The sequence below is a fragment of the Palaemon carinicauda genome, unplaced genomic scaffold, assembly GCF_036898095.1.
Source record: "Palaemon carinicauda isolate YSFRI2023 unplaced genomic scaffold, ASM3689809v2 scaffold5, whole genome shotgun sequence".
Taxonomy (NCBI): Eukaryota; Metazoa; Arthropoda; class Malacostraca; order Decapoda; family Palaemonidae; genus Palaemon; species Palaemon carinicauda.
The window spans coordinates 67,501-69,665 of record NW_027171761.1 but is presented as its reverse complement, the minus strand read 5'-3'; the positions used below and the strand labels follow the sequence as shown (position 1 = coordinate 69,665).

The 2,165-nt window shown below is 36.0% G+C and overlaps 1 protein-coding gene across 1 annotated transcript in view; it reads right to left on the bottom strand.

Moving 5' to 3' along the window:
- Positions 1–490: 490 nt before the first annotated feature.
- The window catches only part of LOC137637025 (protein O-linked-mannose beta-1,2-N-acetylglucosaminyltransferase 1-like), a 34,854-nt gene continuing 33,179 nt past the window's right edge, over positions 491–2,165 (bottom strand). Inside the window, exons 16-17 of the mRNA XM_068369336.1 lie at positions 1,887–1,996; positions 491–984 (exon numbers count right to left, since the gene is read on the bottom strand). Coding sequence (XP_068225437.1) covers positions 780–984; positions 1,887–1,996 — 315 coding nt within the window. The 3' untranslated portion in view covers positions 491–779. The remainder of the gene's footprint in view (positions 985–1,886; positions 1,997–2,165) is intronic.

The window sequence follows — 2,165 nt, the reverse complement described above, 5'->3', positions numbered from 1 at the left end:
TGGCAATCTTGGGTCTAACAAGCCTCAAGAGATAATAAAAATCTGCTTTGTTCGACCTGTGGTAGTTGTAGAATTCCTAAATTTGTGCAATATTCTGATAATACATATTACTGCACAGTTAGAAAATTTCTGGGCGTCATGATGATAGCTGATCGATTTCGTTAACTTTTTCCTATTTGCTCCACGAACTGCGAGTGTAGTGTAAAGCTACAACACTTTCGCTCACTATCATCAGTTGAAGGTTGGCGAACACCTCAAGCAAAAAATGAATAGTGTGATTCCATCATCAAGTCTCCTAAGATTGAGAGCAATCACAGTATTGTGAGATTATAGTTTGAGGAACAGAGTCTTAAACAGACAATTTAAAATTTTAAGACCTTTTTTGATGTTTTATTAATTCACATATAGAAAAATAGTAGACTACAATGAATATACACAAGATATTATTCGTGTAAAGTCATATCTTTCTGGTCATCACTTTGGTCCTAGATTATAGAAAATGACCTTTGGTTATGAAGGGATTTAGGCAAGAAGAGGCCATCAAAAGTATAGGAACATTTACTATGTTCGATAAGCTATATTATTCAGTATTTCAATACTCTCATTATTATATGCATGGCATAAGGGGAGATGTCTGTGCATCCTTCTTCAGATGAAAAATCATGATTATATTTTCCACGATAGAGCCTCATCCATTGTTGGACTATATTTTACATTGATGTTTTGTTGTGAAAAAATTTTATTTCTCTCCCTTTAGTTTTCTTTAGGAAGGATTTCCCTCATTCATCATACTTCTTAGCCTTTCCAAATGAATTTCTGAGAGTGTTTCTCATAAGAAACTCTTCTTCAGGGTTTGTGGCTTCTCTCCTTAGCAAATAATATGGATTGAAATGACGCTGCTGCCACGCGGATGCTGCTGCCTCTGCTTCAGCTATCAATTGCTCCGATGGCGTGAGAACTTCCACCCCTTTAGGAAACATCGAACTGAAATATAAGGGCACCAGTTGTTAATATAGTATTAATAGGTGAAATGTAACCTATAGCCTACACATTATTATTGTTCATTTAGTCAATAAAAATTTCTATAGACTATTAGGCCTAGGCTACTCATTTACTAGACATCGCTTTCACTGATAGGTAGAGTTGATAGAAGACAGAAGTATTTAGCATCCGGAAGACCAAGTTATGGAAGTATATTTTATAGCTACACCACAAATCTAGACAACCAAATATATGATACATACCTTCGCGACAAGCCTATTTTATCCTGTTCGATCAAAGCTTTGACTTATGACAAACCGACTTAAGATTAAGTCCCTAGAGGTCTACTTACAAACAGAAATCAGTTTTAGGGTTTCAGGGTAAGATGAAGTCTTACCCTGAAAACCAAACCTAAAGGATTGTAAATAAGCCTTTCAAGGTCACTTGTTATGCTTGTAATTATTAAGCACTAAGGTCTTTTAAACTCTTGATAGTCATACACACCTTTGTGGCCAGAATATTACTACTAATTTTAGGATCTATACTATGTATAAACTCATATTTCTTTCAGACCCTTTCGTCAAATGTTAATATTCCTTTCCTGTGGAGCTCCCCCATTCCCGCTGGCACGGCGGGGCTCCCCTGTTCCTGCTTTGGTTTTATTGTTTCTTCTCGAACTGACTGTATCATCAGATTAGAATTTATTAGTTATTATTACAATGGTAGCTTATAATTCCTCTCTTGAACATTAGAGAGAGAAACACACAAAATCAATGTAGAGCTACATGACTAGCTTTTACAAAATCCTACTATTACTACCTATCTCATTTAGCAACTAGTTTCAGTCTAATCCCATTAATGTTCTCGAATGACCCAAGATCTAGCTAGCAATTGGAATAACCTACCAGAAAGGTGAAGCAGGACAGCCGATAATGTAGAGCACTTGTCCATGGATGTTGAAGCGTATGACACCTCGATACTGTTCTCTGGTGTCCTCAGGGTATGCGTGCAGGCACTGTTGCTCACGTTAAGATGAAAGCCAGAAAAAATAACATATTAAATTACTTTCAAACAAACACACTCTTCTTTTGGTTCTAATATAACTAGGATTAGCATCACTTGTAAATAAATATTCCCCTTTTTTATTAGTAACCAATGATAGAAACTTGCAATTGTTGAGGATC